Source organism: Clytia hemisphaerica, unplaced genomic scaffold (assembly GCF_902728285.1).
Source record: "Clytia hemisphaerica strain Z4C2 unplaced genomic scaffold, Clytia hemisphaerica genome assembly, whole genome shotgun sequence".
NCBI classification, from domain to species: domain Eukaryota; kingdom Metazoa; phylum Cnidaria; class Hydrozoa; order Leptothecata; family Clytiidae; genus Clytia; species Clytia hemisphaerica.
In genome coordinates, this window is record NW_027103836.1 from 163,205 (window position 1) to 186,806 (window position 23,602).

A 23,602-nucleotide genomic window follows, 5' to 3' on the forward strand; every position below is an offset into this window, starting at 1 on the left:
TTTGCCGAATTCAGATTTACCAAAACTGATTTTGTCAAATGGTATCGAAATAGGCGAGTTGGCTTATTTACCAATTTTTTGATTCTCTTTGAGCATTTTCATTTTTTGAGAATAAATCCATTCGAAGCTTATGTAACTTTAGAATAAGGTAATCTATTTAAAGGTGTTGTTTTTACATAAGTGTTCCCGTTTCATATCAGTCACATATTTCATATCAGAACAGTGATATTGTTATATTATGATAATATACAGGGCTCGAAATAACGATATTTAGGTGGTCGGACACACTGTCCGATCAAAAATTGATTTGGTTCGGACATGTCCTAAGGCTTTTAAAGTAAAATGGGTCGGACATGTCCGATTGATTTTTATGTGGGGTATACTTCATGTCTAATACAAGCTTCTGATAGAATTTTACATTGATCACGAAGAAGCTAAACAAATGTCAATTAATGGTCAGAAGCCCATGATTTTTACTTGAAGCATGCTTTCATTTGTTGAGAAAAAGCATCACACAAAATGAATATCTAACACTAATGATCGCAACTTTGAGAGTTTTTGTGTGTAAATAAAGAAGTTACTAATTCTATGTAAATTACAATTTCTTCTGAAAATTTCACAACGCATCTGACAAATTTTTCGAAGGCACCAAAAGTAATTGGGTCGGACATGATGTCCGACTAGAATCGATTTGGGTCGGACATTTCAGCAATTGGGTCGGACAATGTCCGATGTCCGACCGTTATTTCGAGCCCTGAATATAACCATAAAATAATTTTTCTTTCTCTCTGACTAATCTTTCTCCACATCCGTGTCAATTGAATGTGAAAAAGCTTGTGAGTTAGATTTGATGAATAAGCAAACGATATCACCCTTATTTAAAAGTAAAACCTTTAAGTTAATCACTTCCCTTTTCTTTTCAGATAAATCGTTTTACGTGGACGAGATCATTTTGTTACGTAAATGGGAGAAGAGCAGGATGGAGGCTTACAATTATTTACACGAGAAACGTGAAGCAGATACGCAAGACAAACGTGTCAAGTCTATTCTCAATAGGTATATGTAGTTCCGAGGCTTTCCTCCCTCTTGGTTTTTTATAAAGCTTGACTTCAGAGGAATTATTCACAGAATTTCCCAGGGACATTTCCTTCTGTCCACTTTCAATCTGCGATGAGCGACGTCATCAAAAATTTTTTTGTCAAAAGTTGCCTTATTGACAAGGATCTTTGTGTTAAATTTCATTCCAAATCACCAACTCCAATCATGGTCAAAATATATTGAGAATTCCGGTTATTTTAACGTTTTTCAAGATTTAAAGTTCCGGCGAGAAAGTTGATTTTGGGCTATCTCTTTAATTTAATCGAATATTTCAGTTTGGAATGGGTTGGCAGACTTCCAGGCTGTTTCCTGAGCCTTATTGGACTATTATTGAACTTTTGGATCCTCAGATTCTAAGGTCTTAAGTCTAGTGTTAAAACTCTACCCTTCGAACCTACTTTAGAGTACTTACAAATCGATTGTGGTTTCAATACTTCCTGGGGAATTTCCCATTTTTCTCAAATATTATGACCTTGATTGCAGATCAATAGTTAAGTGGCGGTATTGGAAATGACTCTATTAAAACATGGTAATAATAGGGTTAAAGCAATTCGCGGTGTTCGTCTTTATGGCCTTTTCTGACAAGGCCTATTTTCCTTAACTGGTTATATGTGAGGTGAAAGTATGTTATGCAATAGACCTTTCACGTGATTAATTTTATGTCGTCATCCCAAAATTTAAACTTGGAATTTCAAAAAGATTTTTTCTTTAACAGATAGTTCAAACAAAAAGTGAGTACCTTGTGAAACTTTCAAATTAAAGGCATTTCTCATTCCTTTACAATAAAGATTTAAAAAATCATTTTTACATCTAAACGAGGTGGGGTATGGAAAATGATCCGAAGCTTGCAACATATGAGGGATTTTGTAGAAAACGAAAGTGAAATATCTTTTGATCTAGTTGCCTAAAAATGGAACAAAATTTTCAGGGATTTCTCATTAGACCAAAAGAAACTGAACTGTGATATTAGATTAATCAAAATCAAGTTAATTTTTAAGTGGGTTTCGGGATAGGTCTATGAAAGGCGCTAATCATACAAAGTAATTCACTAATTGTTTTGCTTCCTACTTTCCACTGTTCGATACACTTCAACATGAAAAATTTAATTTCTTTTTCTCAGAGTAACAGCATTATCTGAAGATCTGGATAGTGGCCGTGTAGTTGGGGCGGGTCTTCAGCCAACATCGGCACGCCCTGAAACAAGACATGGCGGTCGCCCTAGTATTACTTCAAATTCAAACGTCGGAAACTTGGAAGTGAGACTGAGTAATCTTGAAAAGAACGTCGATCACATCTTAGAGATTTTGACACAAATGAACCAAAGACAAGGTGAGTAATTCAAGTCATACACGTTTCTTTTTAAGATCTTCAAAAATGTTTAAAGTTTTCAGATGTTCTTAACTTTTAGATTTATTAACACCTTCCTCTATACCTATACTACTACAGTTGACGCTCTCTAATTCGACGTTCTTCTATTCGACACACTCCCTTATTCGATGAAATTTTAAAGTCCCCGTCAACAAGAAACTCTCATAAACGACGCTCCCTTATTCGAAAAGCTCCCTTATTTGACGAAAATCTGATTCCCCTTGAAGATCGAATTTGAGCTTGTCAACTGTATTTATGAACTTTTTCTGTTGTTACCCAGGCTTGATTATGGATGCAGCAAACCAAGCACGACAAGATAATAACGGACCAAGAAAGTCACGTGGTGTTTCTTTTGGTTCAAACGGCGCCTCATCAACACCTCAAATTACGACTATACATACTAAAGCTCGCCTACCAAACTACCCTGGGAACAGTATTGTTAAAAGATTTAAAGTACCAGATGATAAAGTTTTATGGCAGGTAGGTGTTGTGTTAATATGCGTGCATGGGATGTGTCCAAATGTAAATTACTTTATTTCAGTTTTTGAATGTAATTTTTCGTGCTTTAACCCTCCTAATGTCAGAGGATTGAATCCACCAGGCTGGTGAATTTTCGCCACAATAACTCAACGAAATTCTAGTTATAGACCCATCATGATAGGATATTAGGATTTTCAAAACTGACACGTTGAAATCAAAATACACCTTAAAAGCTACAATTATTGACCACGTGATTCAATCGATCAAATACTTGCTAGAAATCCATTCCTAAAACAATATTTGTATTTTTCAGGATTTAATGCCCATAATACAATTACGCATGTTTTTTGTCAAGAGCGGCTTTGAAGGGTCAAAACTTTTATTCACTTCATTTTTGACTTATGGTACTAATGTTTTTCTAAATCTCCACCAAACATTTTGGTACATGCAATATGACCATGTTTTGAGAACGTCAATTTTCAGATTTTATTCGCCATTACCGTAAATGAGCTTTAAAATAGAACTTTGAGTGCCTCGGGGATAAGTCCGTCGGGAAAACGTCCGGTCACCATTATATGTAGGTACATTTATAAGAGGTTGTAAAAAAGTGAGTTATGCAATATTAGATTAGGCTTGGTGGCTAAGGTAACTCAAATTGCAATTTTGTTAGGTTTAAGGGGTATCCAATGGTAATGTAGTACACTTTCTTTGCAGGTTTAGTAAAGGTTCCTTTTTGACTGGTCAGTAGTAGGTAAAAAAATTTTTGATGACGTCATCAATTGCAAATTTTACCTGGGTTTCTTTCGCGGTAAGAAATATTCCTTGAAAGTCGCATGATCACGGTACATCTGAGTCAAAAGTTATTCATGCCTTGTTGACTCCGCAAGGAATAATAGGGTTCATCATATTGGCTTAAAAACTTAAAAGGTTAATAAATAAGGTTATTCATTTGTTATTTTATAGGAGAGTTTTGTAGAGTATGACCCAACTCTCTACACAGCATCATTTGTTCTCGATGGACCTTATTGGGCTGACGAAGATCTCATGAATTTGTGAGTAATTTATTTCAAATTTTCATTCATTAAAAGACCTTGTAAATATTTTCGTACAACTGACTTTCAATTCAACAGAGTGCTCAACATTATACACTGAGCGGTATCAAACTAAATAGTTTATTTTCAAAGAACAAATTTTATTGCAAATTATGATATCGTGTCGTCTAGAAAATGAAATTGGCCTAGTTTCAGATCTTTCAAATAAACTTTAATCATTGTTTAACTTTCAAGCGAGCCTCGAATTACTTATACATATTGCGAAAATTTAAGGGGGTAGTCATATGAGAAATTTGAAATGTCATTTTTTAAACTTTTTGTTATATCTTGTGAAGTAGTAAATATTTTTCAATGAAACTTTCCACAATTGTAGCACAACTATAAAGGATATGAAAAATTAAAAAAAAATTCTAAAAATAGCAAAGACGGGGGTAATATCGTCCAGGGGGTAAAAGCCATAAAAATATTGTGTCACCTTTTTAGGAAAAGCTAAGAAAGCAATTCAAAAAAATTTTTCTGGTGAAGGTTAATATTATGAAAGTCTCCAGAATGAGTGGAAAAATTTTTCAAAATTTCAAGTCAGGGGGTCTGGAACCTAAAATTTGTACTTTTTCAGTTTAAAAGTCAAAAAATGATTTTTTTGAAAAACTGCTTCATTCATCCTGAGGCTTACCATAATGGAAAACTACCCTGAAAATTTCAAGTCAATAGCTTTTCTCAATCCTGAGAAAAGGCTGACAAGGTGCGCGAAAACCCCCTAAAACGTGTTTTGAGAAAACGGCGCAGAAAGTTGAAAATAGAGGTTTTTCTCAATTTTTCTGCGATACATAGACCGTTTTACAAAGTTTTTACTGTGGTTGACCAAAATGGATTGACATATAACTTTTAATGTTGAAAAGGTACTGGAAATACTAAAATAGTCCAAGTTTTTTGAAAAAAATGGCCTTCCACGTGCTCCGAGAATCTCCAAGTATTTTGCGTCAACTCTGCGTACAACGCGTAAACATGGCTTTAAGTCAATAAAAGTGCATTTTCTCATCAAAAAACATATTGCCAACAAAATATATCATCCTTGTGCTCTCTCAAATCTGTTTATATCATTTACAGATGAATTTCAGTGTTGATCTTAGGGAAACGTGTCTTCAGGTTGAACGTCAATCATGCATAGTTTTACTCAATTTTCCAGGATCGCCTCTGGCGCCATGAGTGCCATGATTCATCAAAGACTAGATTTCCACTGGATTTAAGACTCATAATGGATACATCATTGAATGTGTTTGGTTCCTTGCTTCAAACTTTATTCAAAGTCTATAGTCCATCACTTTGAAAAGTTTTTTTCGATGTACACGTTTTACTGTTCGAAAACATCAGTTCGCAGAATCAAATTGTTGCTTTCACTCAAAATATAGGCTTCCAAAGCTTTCCCAGATGTGAGAAATGAAATGAAACATTCAATAATATCATAATTCAATCCAAAACAATACATAAGCTCAGTTTCCATGTCAAAAACACAGCTGACTGCCTCCAAAATGTGAATGTTTTTGAAAATACCACTTCTTCGGTTACCATCTTTAATTACGTCATATTAAGAAATCCCGGGGAAAAAAGGCGGTATTGACTTAGACGCCCAAAAAGGGCGTAAAAAGAGCTTTCATTTGGTATGTCATGATGCTATGTTTAGAGCAGCCATACGGAAATGAGGCCCTAGCAACGGATGCGATTTCCCGTTGCTAAGGAGAAAATTGTATATCAGGGCTCATAAGAAACCCAATATATCGGCAGATATTTATGCTACGGCCTTGAAATTTTCAGGGTATGTTCAGGAAGGATAAAGGATCCTAAAAAGCCCTAAATCCCGAAATTGATAAATTTTTCACCAATTTTCAAAATCTCATATGACTACCCCCTTAAAAGCAATGTCCTAGAACCCAAATAAGCTACTTTTGGGGTAGGGAATCCTTCAAAATCGACTTCTAAGTCAAGACACCTAGCCCCCCTGGGTTTATACATGTCTCTGTGGTAAATAGTGATATAATGAAACAAATCATTGTAGAGCAAGTTTAAAAACCATTTAGCCAATTGCAATGTCTACAAACTATCATTTTCTCTATTTTTCAGAACACCAGACAGAAGGCCATTGCTGGCATTCAACAAGTATGACACAGAATGCAAAGTCAACCGTAAAAGTCACATGGGACAATATGAAGTGGTTAATAAATTACCACGGTGAGTAGGTTCTTGTCTTGGACTTTTTTAATTCTTTGAAGCTAAAGTCGAGGTTTTAAAATCTCTCATCTACGCTTTTTATACTGATCATGTAATCTTGATTTTCGGATAACTTAGTAGGCAAAAATGTTCAACATTTTCAATTTCAATGGTTATACAAGTAGTCAAAAGCAAATGGAGAGCTTGCCTTACGATCTAAGATTATATTTGATTTATCTCTTTTTAGGAATCCTTATGGGCGCACTGGCGTGATTGGGCGTGGAAATCTTGGACGTTTTGGTCCTAATCATGCTGCTGACCCTATTGCTACAAGGTAAAGACTTTTTTCTTTGCCTTTTTTCTTTGCCTTTTAAATTATGTTTATATAGTACTTAATAATTATTTGATCTCTTGTCAAATGTTTTGTTTGCACCCTTTTTAATCAAAGAGCTTAGTAATATCTTGCCACACTAATTTTTTGGGCCAATATTCTTATACTTTGTCGGGAAAGCTAAAGTCGAGGCAAATCAACTTACACCCCTGTCTCACAGCCCCGGTGAAACTTTTGTCCTCAGTGGGGATAAAAATCCCTATTGAAATACTAATGGGGATAGAAATTATATTGTTCCAAGGTTAAAAAATTTAGTGGGGATGGTTTTGGAGTTCAATTTTTAAACATTGAATTTCGAGTAGGAATGAAATTCCAAGGTATTTTCTCACCGGTGACAAATTTTTAATTTTTCTAGTGGGGCTGGGGTCCCTGCGGGTCTGTGACACAGGGGTGTTAACTTATTTTATGGTATTGATTCAAAACTTTCTCAACAAAATTCACTAGTCAAATTTTGAATAAAGTCAGGGTGCTTACAAAATTTTAGGACTTCTCTTTGATATGATTGACAGGTGGCGACGTACGAGCGCCGGAATAGAGATTGATAATGGGAAACGCGTCTTGGAATTCATTGCTATCCAACGAAGAGATAATCAACAATGGGCCATCCCTGGTGTAAGTGGAATTATTCATGAAAAAACTCCGGAGATTGTTCAAATCCTAAATATACAGATTTGACTTGTAAAATTTAAATTGTTTGTTTGAAACATTGACCATCTAGCTCTTTGAAAAACTGCGTTTAACGTATTGGTTGACCCTCCAGCCTTCCATTCTTGACTGTTTTTTATGATATTCCCATGCATCTATAATGTATTAACCTACGATTTATGGTTCCTTTTTTCAAAATACATAATTTACTTGCTTTAGTATTTTTTTACGTAATAGTTATCGGACAGTTGCGAGTACAATATGAGAAATATTTTACGAGTTCCGAGATTTTTCTGTACAATATTTTCCGAGCCTTTAAGCGAGGAAAATATACAGAAAATCCGGAACGAGTGAAATATTTCCATATTTTTCGAGCAAATGTTTGATAAGTGGTTTATCGGTGACCCAAAAAATGCAGTTTTGTTGTTGGAGGAGAGCGCAGGGCACTTTTTTAGCAACGTAACGTTAGATTGCTGCTACCGCCTCAATGCAACAACATCTTTTCGTCAATTTATATTTTGTACATGTAAAATACAAGATATATTGTACTCTTTTTAACCAATCAGATTGCAGATATTTTTCGGATCGCGCATAAAGCGTTGTTTAAGTAAGAGGGGTTTCAACATGATGACAAAACTCAAAACGAATGGACTTTAATATTTAGTTTGTTAAATAGGAATCTATCAACTACAACGATATTTTATTCTTTGCATAATTTTGCTTTTCAGGGTATGGTGGAGCCTGGGGAGAACGTGTCCGAAACATTACGTAAAGAATTCACGGAAGAAGCGCTCGCCAAATTAGACATGGAGAAAAGGAAACGTGATCAATTGTCAGCAAGAATCGACCATTTGTTCAGCAACGGTGTCGAGGTATGAATTCATAGCATTCTTTTCGTCTCGATATAGCCTGTCACGGACACGGCGTTTTCCAAGAACTGCTGCGGATGTAACTTTTTTACTAGACTAATATTCCTCCAGAAACCATGGTACATGTTTATGCATTTTCCGTCGTCTGAATTCAAATGATCCTTTCCAAGTTAACGATTGCAATATTCAACGATTGATGAAAATAAGCATCAGTTGCAGTGATGCGAAACCACCGAAAGTTGCGAGCTCGAATCTCACCTTACTGGTTCACTTCTGAACTATTGTCATATATTTCCATGCCGAAACTTTAAGGCGATAGTGAATTGTTTTATTGTTGTTATTTATTATCTATTACCTCTTATTGCCTTGTTTTTATCTTTGTTATATAGGTGTACAAGGGTTATGTGGACGATCCTCGAAATACAGACAATGCATGGATGGAAACTGTAGCATGTAATTTCCATGATGACACTGGTGAAGTCTTTGGTGAATTCCAATTAAAGGTAGGTGGAATATTTAAGTGTTTTAAACAGAATACAAACACCAAGAGCGTGTATTGAAGAATCTTCTTGCTTATACAGTAGTAACATCTTCACTCTATCCCCTTAACTGATGGATTTTCAATAAATGCTCATCGATTGTCACTCTATGATTTTGCTATTTCTTTTTTGAAGGCTTTTCTTTTTTCCACATTTTTAAATCTCTAAATTAAAGACCCTACCATAGCATTCAAAATATTTAACCAATGCTGTTGAAAATGAAGATAAAATGCAATTCTTTTCAATAGGCTGGCGACGACGCCCAAGCAGTTCGTTGGCAACGCGTTAGTGGAAACATACCCTTATTTGCAAGCCACGTTGGCATACTCGAGCAAGTCGCTAAAATGCATAACGCTGCCTTCTATTGATTTTCTATGATGAAATGGATGATTCTATACACAAAGTCAAAGGGGGGTACTTTGGTTGGAGAATCGACCGCTATAGAGAGACTAAATTGTAAGTTAACCTTAGAGAGACAAAATCTACCACAAAGGGGAAAACCCCGCTGCTTAGAAAGAGTATTTTAACTTTCTGTTGTTTTGTAACCTTTATAGAGATTTGTGAGGATCAAAGGTGACCCTTACCGCCTGCAAATGCCCATTACCATTTTTGCCTCAGTATCCCCTCCCCCAAGACCCAGGCCTAGTGATGATATTGAACTTCGAAATTTTGAATACTTGAAAATGCATGTAGGGTAATATAGATTTTGTGGTAGTTATCATTTGGGTCATTTGGCAATGAATTAATGAATGTTTTCGAATTTATTCACACGCTAATAGTTTTAAAAGTCACGCACCGCTCACGAGGTCATTAAGTCATGGCGTAAATTAGCGTTTTATTCTCTGGAAAATTTATACATATTCATTATATTAAAAATTGGATTGCTATAGGTGGATTTTAATCATAGATTTTTTTCAACTAATTCTAATGCACTTTAATTTATCACAATTTTATGCACCTTTTAATACACGAGTGAAATTTGTACACTTTTTTATGCTTGATATTTGAAACTTTTATTTTTTATAAAAATGCACTTTTATTTATTTGGTAGGGTCGATATTTAGCTCAGAACCTCATTTTGAAACTATATTGTCTGTTTTACGAGGCAGAATTTGTGCTTACAATACTAAATTTACGTGTTTTATTTTCTACGAGTTTCAAGAACACAAATGAAAGGCACAATCGAATCTATCAAACATCAAATCTGCTTGCGAAAATCTTTCAAAATTTTGAACTCAAATGGTTAAGCAAGATTATAATAGTAAGAGGTTATTGACCTCAAATAACCCTTATTGAATCTCACTGTTTAACTAACGATGTAAATTTTGTAAAAATTGTAAATTTTGAAATAGTTAACAAATAATTATGTATATTTATGGCTTTACTGTACAATATTACCATTACAAGATAGGGGGATTCCGCTTAAAAAATACACCAAATAAGCAGCTGGTGTCAAACAAATTACTGGTTCTTATGAAAAAGTTCATAATTCATTAACGTCCTATTCAATGATATTTAATTAGATATCTTTCTCCATAATTAGATCTATTGTTTTCGTTTCTTCCATGTCATTTTATAGGTCCTTTCTTTTATAGAAAAATTAAGAGAAAAATAATACGATTATGTTGATGTCTGGTCAAATTCATTATGATTATTTTGGCAATGTGCGTGTGAAAGATCAAGGAAAATTGAGAAGATATTTTTGGTGTTTCTTTTACTTGGAAATTGGTTTTGGTTGACCTGCAGCAAAGAGGATTTTTAGTCTGGAAATCTGTTTTCAAGAGGACTGGACCCGTTCTTAACAAGTAGTTATAAATTGAAGGTACCCTCGTTGAAGTTGAAATTGATTGGTCGTATTGACATGACTATCAGACCGCCTCGTAAGTTTAACTTTCTTTTTGTATCGCTCTCCCTATGTATCAAAATAAGGATTTTCTTTAATGCATAAAAAAGTAATATTAATTTCAACGATAATTTTTACTTTAAGCAAGCTTCAATTAGAAGTCTGCGAATATGTTTTTCGTGCCATAGCTGTCTATCAAAAAGTTGCACTAAATGTTAATATTGTTTAGGTTTTGTTTGATACACACTTATTTTATAAGACCATCCAAAAAATTTGAAGCCTTCGGATGTTTTTAACGTTTAATATTTAAGCCTAAAAATGTTCTGAACATGTTCTTATTTGCACCATTTTGTGAGAATTTTTTTCTATTTTCTTAAGAAATTAGCCGTTTTAAGAGTCCGGAGACGCCCTAAAATGTTCCAGCTTGTTTATAATATTTAGGTCATCGAAGCCTTGTGCTCTTATATATTTCATTAGTTAAAGCATAGAATAATTATCAGATAGAATGAATTCATGCTTTTTTCCTCAAAATGAAGCGTGTCTGTAAGGGATCCCTTAGTTACAATGGGAATTCAATTGCACGTGTGCAATGATAATGTCATTTCTTTGTTCTTATCGTATTTTAATTGCATATTTTCTCATGCTTGATTGGATTCTTTTGAATTCTCAAAAACTATGCACATAATTTGATTATTTTCAACTGGAAATTTCGGGCACTTCGGTCCCCTCAATGCAAATAAGAGTTACATATTTGAAATCAGCTCATTTTATAGATTCACCAGTGTTGAAAACTATTTGAAAACGCACTTCTAAGAAAAGAAATTCGGGTGTCAAGTTTTCACCTAGATTAGTTATTCTTTCCGTATAGACTAAAATTGATTTTAATTTTAGGAGTTAAAATCGATGGAATCACTAAATTTCCGCTCCTAAAATTCCCGATTGTAAGCTACAATAGATTTGTTTGTATTCAATCGTTTTCCAAAAACTAAAAATTTCGTAACTGAGAAAAAAATACCGTTGCAAACATTACCCTTATAAAGAGATTTCTATCGCCGCATCAGATTTTGAGAATCTGTTTTTACGACCAATAATCACTTTTAACAAAGGGAATCTGAATAGATAATGAAGTAGCCAAATTGAGATATTATTTATCTGATAACAGTTCACTGGTTAAAGTTCCGTAGTTTTCCATTCTTAAAGAAAATATATATGACTCAAATATGGAGTCTGGCAGGTGGGTTTCACCAAAATAAATGACCACCTATAGATTTTATGACCATATGTGGACCGACTGGAAATTTACTTGACTCCATTGTGAAACGGAAATGGTGCGATAATCTATCACGTAGGTTTCTTAAAGAATCCTCCGTTTGTTTGAAATAAAAATGGAATAATTTTCTCTCACTGTTACCGTTTTCCCTATCTTAAAACTTTAACCTACTGTTTTTCTACAATTCTACAAATGGGTGCTGGGTATGTGCAGACGGTTAGGGTCGAATTTTTCATTTTCCAAAGTCTAAACTTAAGTCAAGATATTTCATTCGCAAGTTCCACTTTTCGCTACACTTTGGTCTAAAATTGACAATGAATGTCATCCTCTTGGTGAATTATCTTGAATTAGGTAATGAAATCGGCTATATACACGTACAAAAGTTTTTTATATAGTTTTTGAGAGCTTTTGAATGGTATAAAGGATATTGTCTCAAAATAAGTTTGAAACTTTCAAAAAATTTCGCTTGGGGAAAAAAGAAATTGCCCAAAAAGGGATGTTCCACAAGTGGAATTTTAGGGCATTTTTACTTGAGGCCTTAATATCCTATAGAAAAGGTCTGGAGGAAGTGTCAGCTATATCTTATTTTTTCTGTAAAATAGGCTAAACGACCCCACTAAGAGTATTCACGACCCGACCCTTTGATATCACGACCTGATCCTTTGATATAACGACCTAACATTTTATTGTATTACGATCTTCGTTTAACTTTGTGGGTACTTTTAGTGTGTGTTGTTTTTACAGATCACACTGTGGTGTTTCAAGATGGCAGCTCAAGCGATAAGTCGATAAAGTGTTGTTCCAAAGTATTTCCAGTGTGAATCTGTTGCAAGCTTCAATATCTGTCATTTATTTTTCTAACTTGGCAAATCAAACACTTGATTTTCATCAAGGGGATTCTTTTTCTACATCTTATGAAGATTTAAATCCGTTTGCTCAAGCTTTTGTTTATGTTGAATTTTCTGATACTTTTCATTTTTGCTTTTTATTACAGTATGTGGCCCCCAAAATGGCGATCAAATTTGAAATTTCTCTCAAATCTAGAGGAAAAGAGATTTTACAAAATTTTTTTAGCATCTCTACTTTATTTCCTGGAACTTCTTTTTCAAAATTTTCAATCTCAGCAATATTTTTCAATCGCTTAAAGATAGGTAGCTTTTTTCTAATGGCCCCCAAAGCGGAGGTTTGAAGTTTTAGCGATTTCTCGAGATATCTTTAAGATATGAATACAAAAATTTTGACCATAGTTGTGAAATATGATTTAGAGGGTTTCGGCATCAATTTATTTGATAAAATTTTTACAGTATACTCCTGGTTGTCAAAATGCAGGTTTGGGGCCCCCAAAACGGAGGTGTAGCTTAAATCAAATTATTAAGCCCAGTGGTAATAGGGGGAAAACTATGAACATATTTGTGTTTTCCCTTAAATTTACGACCCGATGGATGTAAAATTTATGATTTTTATTAAATATTTCAAGATTTTCGATATTGCAAAGTCCAAACTGAAAATTTAGAAATTTTCAAAATGACAATTTTGATTTAACAACGTCTTAATCAAGTTTTTGAAAACAAATCTCTTTTGAAAATAGTTCCATTCATGTATGGAATAAGCTGTGAAAATTTTAGAAAAAAAGCTTTACTGAAACTGAAAATATTAAGCTTTAAAGATATTTTTCTCCTATATTTTGCAAAAAAATGACAGAATTTGCCGTTTTTGCTGATTCAGCGAAAATTTTTATATATAATGTTAATTTTTTTTTTTATAAACTATTAACTCAAGGTGATAGGAATAGAATTCCAAGATTTTTTGCTTTTTCTCATATTAGAATTTTCGGTTTTGTCAATGCTGGTCTAGGGCCCCAAAATACTGTTGACCTTTAAGATGTTATATCTTTTACCCATCCTCTAAAGTCACAGATGTATTTGCATTTTCTGAACGGCATTAGGTGTAGAAAGTTTCCTATACCCCGTTTTCATAACTTATTTTCAATATCCAAGGAGCTAGAGTGAGTTATATGCAATTTTTATCTAATTTTGGTGTTGAAATACTTCCTTTAGACTTAAATATGTTATTTTGAAATCGCCTCAAACCAGCAAAAACATGCTCATTTTTAAAGTATAACCATAATTCTTTCAAAATAAACAAAAATCGTTTAATTCTGATAAATCTACAAGTCAGAATCTTCATTTTAATGAAAACCTCCGTTTTGGGGGCCGTCTCCGTTTTGGGGGCCATACACTGTACAGTAGTTTTTGAAATAAAAACATATTTTTCTTGTTTGCCTCTAGAGGGGGGATTGATGGTGTTATAATGTTATTGGAATTTGATAAGGTATACAAAAGTACATACAGCTACTGTCTAAATTTGATAAAGACTGGATGCAATCGTGTTTTTTTGGACTTGGACGTGTTTGGCTTCAGACGACCCTGCCGATACACCGGACATTCCGGCGTTATTTTTTGTCTGGTGTTTTCTTCATTAAATTTTCAAAAGTACACACCGGACTACACCGGACTGTCTAGTACCATCAACTGCTCCAACTTGGGACGAGTTCGCAACATGGGACTTGTTGATATCTGGCCTGTATTTTCACTTACTGTTAAATCTCGTTGACAACAAATTTCATAGTGGGCAACACCCCTCCAACCCCCACCTAAAAAAAGTCACCCCCACCTGCATAGGCTTACCTCCACCTGCAAATTGAAGACTACTCAACCCCCACCTTCTTGGGCAACCCTAGACTAGTAAACTAGTCGGTTACACCTGATTTTAAAAAATCTTCCAACCCCCACCTGAAAAATCCAATTTCATCTGTTTCTCAAATTTTAAAAGTTTTCATTAATAGATTTGATTGAAACACCCTCACCAGTGTTATATTAAATTTGTATAGAATTTCGCCCTCCAATTTGGAGATTTTGTTCCTTTTAGGAACGCTCAAAATTCTAGTCAAGTCCCCTGATGACTTTGAACTGGAAAGGAGGAGATTGGAGGATAAGAAATAAACTTTTTTTTTTTGTTCAACTGAAAGATACACTCAAAACTACACAACCCCCACCTGAAAATTTCCACCCCCACCTGTATAGGGTTACCCCCACCTGATTCAAAAAATTTGAAAATCATCAACCAACCCCCCCCCCCCCCGAATCTGGGGGGGTGCCCACTATGAATTTGTTTTGATAATTCCACCAAGTTAATCAATCATACTTTCTATCATAACATGTCACGATGACTTTTACTGATAGGGCGCCCTTTTTAACTTTTGTTAAAAATTTCCTGCTCAAGGGAAATTTTTCTTAAAACGATGCGCTTTCTCCTCCTCCTCCTCCTTTTCCAGTGCGCGGTTTTTTACCGCCATTCTACGCCCATGTACAGTATTACGCAACCGCCCTTCTTAAAAATATGCACTTCAGTCACGTGACTAAAAGTTGTCGCGAAAATTTAGCGGGGAAGCGTTTTTTTATAAAAGACGGGGTTTTGGATTTTTTCAAAAAATAGTATACATTCTTCTATCAAAATATGGCAGGGGTTTTTACTAGCCTTTCATAAAACAAATGATTGTGTGTAAAGCTCAGATGACTACCTGAGTTTCTCTCGTGTGTGCTGGATTTATTGTTTTCCCCAGTAAAATTCTACAGAGCTTTGAAAATCTTTTTTAATCATAACTTTTTATAAACTCAATTTTTAAATATAGCACACCCCAAGTATTATAGAGAAAGAACTTAACTTTCCAAAAACTATAAACACTTTGTATCCAGTGTATTAGAGACCATGCCAAAATTCAATATTGTGGTTTTCAAATTTCCAACATGACCCCCGTCCCGAAATCACTTTCGATTTTGCACTGGTTTTTTGAGATTCCGGATAAAGTAGCAGGAGAAGAAGAAGGGGATCAGGTCGGGTTAGCGTGGTTCATGGGTATAACCCGGACAGTGAAAGCGACTGTCCCGCTTTGCGCCCAACAACAATTTTACTGACCAAAAGATTTCCGTCACTTTCGACTGTCCCGCGTCACACCCAAAACGACTTTTTTCGACTGTCCCGCTTCGTACCCAAGACGACGATTGTCGACTGTCCCGCTTTGTACCCAAATCGGAATTACGCCACACCCTTCCACTGTCCCGCTTCGTACCCAAATCCGAATTAGGCCACGCCCTTCCACTGTCCCGCTTCGTACCCAAATAAGAATTGAGCCACACCCTTTCACTGTCCCGCTTCAAACCCAAATCGGAATTATGCCACACCCTTCCACTGTCCCGCTTCGCACCCAAATCGGAATTATGCCACACCCTTCCACTGTCCCGCTTCGTACCCAAATAAGAATTGAGCCACACCCTTTCACTGTCCCGCTTCGCACCCAAATCCGAATTATGCCACACCCTTCCACTGTCCCGCTTCGTACCCAAATAAGAATTGAGCCACACCCTTTCACTGTCCCGCTTCGCACCCAAATCCGAATTATGCCACACCCTTCCACTGTCCCGCTTCGTACCCAAATAAGAATTGAGCCACACCCTTTCACTGTCCCGCTTCGCACCCAAATCCGAATTATGCCATACCCTTCCACTGTCCCGCTTCGTACCCAAATAAGAATTGAGCCACGACCTTTCACTGTCCCACTTCGCACCCAAATCGGAATTATGCCACACCCTTCCACTGTCCCGCTTCGTACCTAAATCGGAATTACGCCACACCCTTCCACTGTCCCGCTTCGTACCCAAATCCGAATTACGCCACACCCTTCCACTGTCCCGCTTCGTACCCAAATAAGAATTGAGCCACACCCTTTCACTGTCCCGCCTCGCACCCAAATCGGAATTCTGCCACACCCTTCCACTGTCCCGCTTCGTACCCAAAGTGGGATTGTGCCACACCCTTCCACTGTCCCGCTTTGTACCCAAAGTGGGATACTGCCACACCCCTCCACTGTCCCGCTTCTTGGCCGAATTAGAATCTATATGACGGAGATGGATGTCCAGTAATTTATATGTTCATGTTATTTTAAAGAATACGGTTTCTGATGTTTCTTGACGATTTGAATTTTGATGTTCACACAGCTTTTCGAAAAGTTTCGTTTCAGAGCGAAACAAACTATAACGTCTGAGCATATCTAAACTTTGTATAGTGGAGTCTCTTTAAGTCGAATCTCTGTAACTTGAATGTCACTCAACCTTTCTTCATAACTCGAAATTTCCTTTACTCGAAAAAATTTGTGTTCCCTGCGCATGATCGAGTGATAGGAACTCCACTGTATATCGCAAAAAATAGTTGCACAGGACATGGAGGTATAAAGAAAAACAGGAGTTGAATATGTCGGTAATTGGTTGTTAAAGTCTTTTCATTTCTTTTATAAAATGTATCAAAAGAAATTCTAAGCTCACCCGATGAAATAAGTCCTTTATAAGCACACACGATTTCAGACTCAATTTGTAGACATAAAGTCACTGGAGAATTTTGAAGGAAAGTATCAAGCAATAGAGTTCACCTTAAAGAAAACATTGATCAAAAAATCTTATCATTTGATGAAGGATTGCCAAGTTTACAGGTCTTTTTTTAGTCCAAATATTTTCTTACTCGGATGTCAGAAACAATGAATCTCGTCTCATTCAATTTCTAAAGCTTAAATGAGCCAATAAAATTTCACCTATGGATAAAAGAGCTCATTAAAGATATGAGCATGCATACACCGTAACTTTTTTAATCGTAGGGCGAGCTTGGTTACAATAGTATACTTCTCCTGTTTCTTTATACCTCCATGCATAGGAGTACTCTTTTTGAAAAACGAAAGTTACCATTGCATCGAGGATAATCTAACGCCATTTAGTTGAGGTATTTCGAATTTTAACACATTCGCTGCCAAATACGAGTATACTCGTATGCTTAAGCTTGGTACTCACTTGTGCAAAAAATCGCGCTTAAGTGCGTCGAACACATCTTTGCTTTATAGTGAGTACGTTTGCTAAACGAAATTAAGCGCACTTAGACGGAAGGTGATAGAAATTGACCGTCAATCGAACATCACTCTTCTGTTTTTCTACTTCTCTATCTCCTTTTCTATTTTCTGACTTTCTGAGACTTGTTTTCTGATTTCTACTAACTTTTCTATGAATTTGATATTTCAAACTTTCTCCAAATATCGACCCGACCGGGATTCGAACCCACCAAATGGAAGAGTCTCTGATCAGAAACCCAGCGCGCTATCCGTTGAGCCACACTCGCACAGCAAAGCACACAATTTGTAAATACTTATAGAATGACTAAAAAGACGGGGGTAATGTTATTATAGTATGGGTAAAATTGCCCCTTTTTTAACCTGACTGAAATTCGAGCCGTTACTAGCAACCCTGCGGGGCCCAAGGCGCCGAGTATGCACCCGGCACAGTGACAAGCCGTTACTAGCAACCCTGACCCTACCTAGCTGTTAGTTAATCAATTTGAAACAACAAAACCCCCGGAAACACAAAATCGTAGATAGGAAAAAAAAACCATGTTCGACTGACGGTCAATTTTTATCATCTTCCCACTTAGACACACATACGCACATGAACGCCTTGATTTTGCTAGGCGCGCTTAAACGCGAATATGAAAAAGTTTCGATATTTCGATGCGATCATCAAAGACACCGCGTGTAAACACTATTCAGTTCTTTTGAATTTGAAGAACTTAGACGCACTTAGACGCACTTAAACACGATATTTTTGCACAAGTGAGTACCGGGCTTTAAGAGCCTTTGATAAGATAACTTTGATATAAAAACTTTTGCTTTTCTTTCAGATTTTTTTAATCAAAGTGAAATTCTACGTTGATTGGTATAAAATTTCAATTTCAAGGCATTTAAAGTATAATGGAGGCCACAACCCGACTGAGACTTTCGATAAAATTCAAAGAGGACAAATTTTCAATTTCTCAAAAGGTTTAAAATAGCTCTGCGCTCCACCGCAGAGACTTGAACAACGCACAAAATAACTGCTAACAGTTAACAAAACGTACTCCACGGTTTTTTACATGAAAAAGGAAGGCTACTGAGGCGGATATGAGTAAATATGCAAGGAGTAAAATGCGCAACGCACTCAGTTAAACTTCAGTAGCTTAAATTATTCAAAGGCCAAATTTTAGCAAACCAAACAAAAAAGCTAGTGCCCAGATCCCAAAAATCTTTTTTTATAAGAATGAAAAAAGCCCAGATATTCACCCAAGGAACAACTGTGCCAAATTTCAGCCAAGTCTGATCGTTTTTGAAGTCTCAAGGCTGCGCCAAGGTTTTTTCTCAGAGAAAGGAGTTTCTCAGTTTCTAGCTCAACTGAAGTTGAGAATTAATAGTACACTTAAGATATCTTCATTTATGACCCAGGATCAATTTGCTTACAATTTTATTTGATGAGACCCTGCTTCTTCCGTGTTCCATTCAGTTCATAGATAGGTGAATCAGCTAGTCGTAAACTCCGTCAAAAACCCCCCATCAATGTCAGTTGATTATCACCCTGGTGTGTAAGCTGGCTTGTTTTGAATTTTGAGGTTGATATTTTTTTGCCCATCATCTTTGATCACGTGATCAAAATCCACGTCAGAGAATGGTCATAAATCGGGGAACTCATGCGCACTCATTTGGAAGGGCAATGTAACGTTACCCAGCTAAATTAATGTAGATTACTGTAAAAAAACTGAATTCATAATTCTGCCTGATCAGATCAATCGTCAAAAGTATTAGTGCCATTATAATAAGAAGTGGAAATTCTAGTTTAGATTTCTAAAATGGTCCTGTGCTTCAAAGCTAAAATTAGTGGGCTGAAATTTGATAAGTGATTATTAACTGTTTGCATAGCCCTTCGACTTAAAGTTCGAGCATCTTCTCACTTTTTTACTAGGGTAAGCATTTATTTTTCTTTGGAGGGGCTGTCTGGTTGGTATTTTACAGACCAGAATGTAAACTTGACTGAAATCATGTTTCGACTGGTTGACTTTTTCCGCTGAAGGGTGATTTGTCGAAGAAAAGAGATCAATAACAAAATATATTCGTGAGTATTTGACACTTTGCAGAACGATCTGTAAAATACACGTTCATCGCCTGCTGGAACTCAGGAAATACTGGAGCTGGAGAAATTCTTCCTAGTCATAAATATTGGCCATCTAAGACAGTGTGCAAAATTTTACAGATCGGTCCGTATCCTACCTGAAATATACTCACTCTCAGCACCAACACCAACACCACTCGTCTGATTTTGCTGAAATTTGACCGCAAATGTGTACTATCAATACCTAACACTTGTCAAATAATCAGTCAATAAACATTTACTAATCAGTCATTGCAGTATCCTAGGGCTGATTTAAGCAAAAAGGGCATATTTGGAAGCAATGTCCTAGAACCCAAATTAGCTACTTTTGGGGTAGGGAATCCTTCAAAATCGACTTCTAAGTCAAGACACCTAGCCCCCCTGGGTTTATACATGTATCTGTGGTAAATTGTGATATAATGAAACAAATCATTGTAGAGTAGATTTAAAAACCATTTAGCCAATTGTCTACAAACTATCATTTTCTCTATTTTTCAGAACACCAGATAGAAGGCCATTGCTGGCATTCAACAAGTATGACACAGAATGCAAAGTCAACCGTAAAAGTCACATGGGGCAATATGAAGTTGTTAATAAATTACCAAGGTGAGTAGGTTCTTGTCTTGGACTTTTTTAATTTATTTAATTAAAAGTCGAGGTTTTAAAATCTCTCATCTACGCTTTTTATACTGATCATATAATCTTGATTTTCGGATGACTTAGTTTGGCAAAAATGTTCAACATTAGCCTAATTCGCAGAAATAAGTTCTCACCATAAATTTTTTTCCCTTGAAGGTAGATTTTTCTGTTGGAATTACAATATCAATGGTATACAAGTAGTCTAAAGCAAATGGAGAGCTTACCATACGATCTACGATTATATTTGATTTATCTCTTCTTAGGAATCCTTATGGGCGCACTGGCGTGATTGGGCGTGGAAATCTTGGACGTTTTGGTCCTAATCATGCTGCTGATCCTATTGCTACAAGGTAAATCTATTTTTTTTTGCCTTTTAAACTGAATTGTGTTTATATAGTTCTTAACAATTATTTGATTTCTTTGTCAAATGTTTTGTTTGCACCCTTTTTAATCAAAGAGCTTACTTCTTTCCACCCTCATTTTTTATTCTTACACTTTGTCGGGAAAGCTAAAGTCGAAGCAAATCAACTTACACCCCTGTCTCACAGCCCCGGTGAAACTTTTGTCCTCAGTAGGGACAAAAATCCCTATTGAAATCCTAATGGGGAAAGGAATTATATTGTTCCAAGGTTAAAAAATTTAGTGGGGATGGTTTTGGAGTGCAATTTTTAAACATTGAATTTCGAATAGGGATGACATTCCAAGGTATTATCTCACCGGTGACGAATTTTTAACCAAATTTTCTAGTGGGGCTGGGGTCCCTGCGGGTCTGTGACACAGAGGTGTTAACTTATTTTAGGGTAATGATTCAAAATTTTCTCAATAAGATACACCGGTTAGTTTGAATAAAGTCAGGGTGTATACAAAATTTTAGGATTTCCCCGACTAAATTATAGGCTTGGCTCTTTTGATTCGAATTCTCTTTGATATGATTGACAGGTGGCGACGTACGAGCGCCGGGATAGAGATTGATAATGGGAAACGCGTCTTGGAATTCATTGCTATTCAACGAAGAGATAATCAACAATGGGCCATCCCTGGTGTAAGTGGAATTATTCGTGAAAAAACTCGGGAGATTGTTCAAATCCTAAATATACAGATTTGAAAATAGAAACATTGACTGTATGGTTCTCTGAAAATTGCCATTTAGCGTATTGGTTGACCCTCCAGCCTTTCATTTTTGACTGTTCTTTTTATGATATTCCCATGGATATATAATGTATTAACATACGATTTATGGTTCTTTTTTTCAAAATAAATAATCCATTTGCTTTAAATGTGCACTAGTTTTTTCTTACAGCGTTATCATAGTAAGAGTGGGTTCAACATGATGACAAAACTCAAAACAAATGGACTTTAATATGTGGTTCTGTGTGGTTTGTTAAATAGGAATCTATCAGCTACAACAATCTTATCCTTTAAATAATTTTGTTTTCAGGGTATGGTGGAGCCTGGGGAGAACGTGTCCGAAACATTACGTAAAGAATTCACGGAAGAAGCGCTCGCTAAATTAGACATGGAGAAAAGGAAACGTGATCAATTGTCAGCAAGAATCGACCATTTGTTTAGCAACGGTGTCGAGGTATAAATTCATAGCATTCTTTTCGTCTCGATGTAGCCTGTATCACACGGACACGGCGTTTTCCAAGAAGTACTGCGGCTGTAACCTTTTTTACTCGTATTCCTCCAGAAACCATACAAGTTTTAACAGTTACCGTCGTCTTAATTCGAATGATCCTTTCCAAGTTAATGATAGCGATATTCAACGATCGACGAAGATAGCACTAAACATCAGTTGCAGTGATACAAAACCCCCGAAAGTTGTGAGCTTGCATTTCATCTTAGTGGTTGTGCACCAATTCACTTCTGAACTATTGTTTATTTACTATTTCCATGCCGAAACTTTAAGGTGAAAGTGAATATTGTTAGGGTTACAATGTTTAATTGACCCGCTAAGATGTTATTATTTATTATCTATTACCTCTTATTACCTTGTTCTTATCTTTGTTATATAGGTGTACAAGGGTTATGTGGACGATCCTCGAAATACAGACAATGCATGGATGGAAACCGTAGCCTGTAATTTCCATGATGACACTGGTGAAGTCTTTGGTGAATTCCAATTAAAGGTAAGTGAAATATTTAAGTGTTATAAACAGAATCCAAACACCAATAGCGTGTATTGAAGAATCTTCTTGCTTATACAGTAGTAACATCTTCACTCTATCCCCTCAACTGATGGATTGTCAATAAATGCTTATCGATTGTCACTCTATGATTTTGCTATTTCAATAGGCCTTTTTTGAAGGCTTTTCTTTTTTCTACATTTTTAAATCTCTAAATTAAAGACCCTACCATAGCATTCAAAATATTTAACCTATGCTGTTGAAAATGAAGATAAAATTCAATTCTTTTCAATAGGCTGGCGACGACGCCCAAGCAGTTCGTTGGCAACGCGTTAGTGGAAACATACCCTTATTTGCAAGCCACGTTGGCATACTCGAGCAAGTCGCTAAAATGCATAACGCTGCCTTCTATTGATTTTCTATGATGAAATGGATGATTCTATACACAAAGTCAAAGTACCCCCTTTGGTTGGAGAATCGACTGCTATAGAGAGACTAAATTGTAAGTTAACTTTAGAGAGACAAAATCTACCACAAAGGGGAAAATACCGCTGCTTAGAAAGAGTATTTTAACTTTCTGTTGTTTTGTAACCTTTATAGAGATTCGTGAGGATCAAAGGTGACCCTTACCGCCTGCAGATGCCCATTACCATTTTTGCCTCAGTATCCCCTCCCCCAAGACCCAGGCCTAGTGATGATATTGAACTTCGAAATTTTGAATACTTGAAAATGCATGTAGGGTAATATAGATTTTGTGGTAGTTATCATTTGGGTCATTTGGCAATGAATTAATGAATGTTTTCGAATTTATTCACACGCTAATAGTTTTAAAAGTCACGCACCGCTCACGAGGTCATTAAGTCATGGCGTAAATTAGCGTTTTATTCTCTGGAAAATTTATACATATTCATTATATTAAAAATTGGATTGCTATAGGTGGATTTTAATCATAGATTTTTTTCAACTAATTCTAATGCACTTTAATTTATCACAATTTTATGTACCTTTTAATACACGAGTGAAATTTGT

At 35.9% G+C, this 23,602-nt stretch overlaps 1 protein-coding gene across 3 annotated transcripts in view; it reads left to right on the plus strand.

The window, feature by feature from the left end:
• LOC136807084 (transient receptor potential cation channel subfamily M member-like 2) overlaps window positions 1-23,072 on the plus strand; it is a 70,913-nt gene extending 47,841 nt beyond the window's left edge. For 2 of the 3 annotated variants that reach the window (XM_067063651.1, XM_067063654.1), the window contains exons 26-35: window positions 924-1,056; window positions 2,219-2,427; window positions 2,747-2,946; window positions 3,910-3,998; window positions 20,307-20,414; window positions 20,711-20,797; window positions 21,387-21,489; window positions 21,886-22,029; window positions 22,463-22,576; window positions 22,869-23,072. In XM_067063651.1, coding sequence (XP_066919752.1) covers window positions 924-1,056; window positions 2,219-2,427; window positions 2,747-2,946; window positions 3,910-3,998; window positions 20,307-20,414; window positions 20,711-20,797; window positions 21,387-21,489; window positions 21,886-22,029; window positions 22,463-22,576; window positions 22,869-22,988 — 1,307 coding nt within the window. In that variant the 3' untranslated portion in view covers window positions 22,989-23,072. Of the gene's footprint in view, window positions 1-923; window positions 1,057-2,218; window positions 2,428-2,746; window positions 2,947-3,909; window positions 3,999-6,116; window positions 6,225-6,450; window positions 6,538-7,103; window positions 7,207-7,967; window positions 8,112-8,497; window positions 8,612-8,895; window positions 9,104-20,306; window positions 20,415-20,710; window positions 20,798-21,386; window positions 21,490-21,885; window positions 22,030-22,462; window positions 22,577-22,868 lie in introns of those variants that run through there. The other variant, XM_067063652.1, reaches the window with a different exon arrangement.
• The last annotated feature ends 530 nt before the right edge of the window (window positions 23,073-23,602 follow it).